Source organism: Micromesistius poutassou, assembly GCF_964030765.1.
Source record: "Micromesistius poutassou genome assembly, chromosome: 12".
In the NCBI taxonomy this organism is placed as follows: Eukaryota; Metazoa; Chordata; class Actinopteri; order Gadiformes; family Gadidae; genus Micromesistius; species Micromesistius poutassou.
In genome coordinates, this window is record NC_140282.1 from 746,894 (window position 1) to 749,393 (window position 2,500).

Consider the following 2,500-nt stretch of genomic DNA (forward strand, 5'->3'; position numbering starts at 1 on the left):
GTACTTCCTGCAGCCCAGGGAGGGTGGGGGCCGGGTGGTGAAGGTGGAGGAGCTGGGGTCTCTCCGTCTGAACATCGTCTACACTGAGGACCACGTGTTCGCCTCCGACCGCTACAACCCCCTCAGGGACCTCCTGCTGCTGTCCGCTACCATACAGGTGAGCTAGCACTGCTCCGCTACCATACAGGTGAGCTAGCACTGCTCCGCTACCATACAGGTGAGCTAGTGCTGCTCCGCTACCATACAGGTGAGCTAGCGCTGCTCTGCTACCATACAGGTGAGCTAGCGCTGCTCTGATAGCATACAGGTGAGCTAGCGCTGCTCTGCTACCATACAGGTGAGCTAGCGCTGCTCTGCTACCGTACAGGTGAGCTAGCGCTGCTCTCTGATAGCGTACAGGTGAGCTAGCGCTGCTCCGCTACCATACAGGTGAGCTAGTGCTGCTCCGCTACCATACAGGTGAGCTAGCGCTGCACCGCTACCATACAGGTGAGCTAGCGCTGCACCGCTACCGTACAGGTGAGCTAGCACTGCACCGCTACCATACAGGTGAGCTAGCACTGCACCGCTACCATACAGGTGAGCTAGCGCTGCTCTGATAGCGTACAGGTGAGCTAGCGCTGCTCTGATAGCGTACAGGTGAGCTAGCGCTGCTCTGATAGCATACAGGTGGGCTAGCGCTGCTCTGCTACCATACAGGTGAGCTAGTGCTGCTCTGCTACCATACAGGTGAGCTAGCGCTGCTCCGCTACCATACAGGTGAGCTAGCGCTGCACCGCTACCGTACAGGTGAGCTAGCGCTGCTCCGCTACCATACAGGTGAGCTAGCGCTGCACCGCTACCATACAGGTGAGCTAGCGCTGCTCTGCTACCATACAGGTGAGCTAGCGCTGCACCGCTACCATACAGGTGAGCTACGGCTGCTCTGCTACCATACAGGTGAGCTAGCACCGCTCCGCTACCATACAGGTGAGCTAGTGCTGCTCTGATAGCATACAGGTGAGCTAGTGCTGCTCTGATAGCATACAGGTGAGCTAGTGCTGCTCTGATAGCATACAGGTGAGCTAGTGCTGCTCTGATAGCATACAGGTGAGCTAGTGCTGCTCTGATAGCATACAGGTGAGCTAGTGCTGCTCTGATAGCATACAGGTGAGCTAGTGCTGCTCTGATAGCATACAGGTGAGCTAGTGCTGCTCTGATAGCATACAGGTGAGCTAGTGCTGCTCTGATAGCATACAGGTGAGCTAGTGCTGCTCTGATAGCATACAGGTGAGCTAGTGCTGCTCTGATAGCATACAGGTGAGCTACGGCTGCTCTGCTACCATACAGGTGAGCTAGCACTGCTCCGCTACCATACAGGTGAGCTAGCACTGCTCCGCTACCATACAGGTGAGCTACGGCTGCTCTGATAGCGTACAGGTGAGCTAGCGCTGCTCTGCTACCATACAGGTGAGCTAGCACTGCTCTGCTACCATACAGGTGAGCTACGGCTGCTCCGCTACCATACAGGTGAGCTAGCACTGCTCTGATAGCATACAGGTGAGCTAGTGCTGCTCTGATAGCATACAGGTGAGCTAGCACTGCTCTGCTACCATACAGGTGAGCTAGCACCGCTCCGCTACCATACAGGTGAGCTAGTGCTGCTCTGATAGCATACAGGTGAGCTAGTGCTGCTCTGATAGCATACAGGTGAGCTAGTGCTGCTCTGATAGCATACAGGTGAGCTAGTGCTGCTCTGATAGCATACAGGTGAGCTAGTGCTGCTCTGATAGCATACAGGTGAGCTAGTGCTGCTCTGATAGCATACAGGTGAGCTAGTGCTGCTCTGATAGCATACAGGTGAGCTAGTGCTGCTCTGATAGCATACAGGTGAGCTAGTGCTGCTCTGATAGCATACAGGTGAGCTAGTGCTGCTCTGATAGCATACAGGTGAGCTAGTGCTGCTCTGATAGCATACAGGTGAGCTACGGCTGCTCTGCTACCATACAGGTGAGCTAGCACTGCTCCGCTACCATACAGGTGAGCTAGCACTGCTCCGCTACCATACAGGTGAGCTACGGCTGCTCTGATAGCGTACAGGTGAGCTAGCGCTGCTCTGCTACCATACAGGTGAGCTAGCACTGCTCTGCTACCATACAGGTGAGCTACGGCTGCTCCGCTACCATACAGGTGAGCTAGCACTGCTCTGATAGCGTACAGGTGAGCTAGCGCTGCTCTGCTACCATACAGGTGAGCTAGTGCTGCTCCGCTACCATACAGGTGAGCTAGCACTGCTCTGATAGCGTACAGGTGAGCTAGCACTGCTCTGATAGCGTACAGGTGAGCTAGCACTGCTCTGATAGCGTACAGGTGAGCTAGCGCTGCTCTGATAGCGTACAGGTGAGCTACGGCTGCTCTGATAGCGTACAGGTGAGCTACGGCTGCTCTGATACCATACAGGTGAGCTACGGCTGCTCTCTGCTAGCGTAGCGATGCCAGCTGCCATAATCCTCTCTGAGGA

General features: G+C 55.4%; 1 protein-coding gene across 1 annotated transcript in view; it reads left to right on the forward strand.

The window, feature by feature from the left end:
* rasa3 (RAS p21 protein activator 3) overlaps positions 1–2,500 on the forward strand; it is a 28,088-nt gene that overhangs the window by 11,975 nt on the left and 13,613 nt on the right. The window contains exon 10 of the mRNA XM_084476206.1: positions 1–157. Coding sequence (XP_084332332.1) covers positions 1–157 — 157 coding nt within the window. The remainder of the gene's footprint in view (positions 158–2,500) is intronic.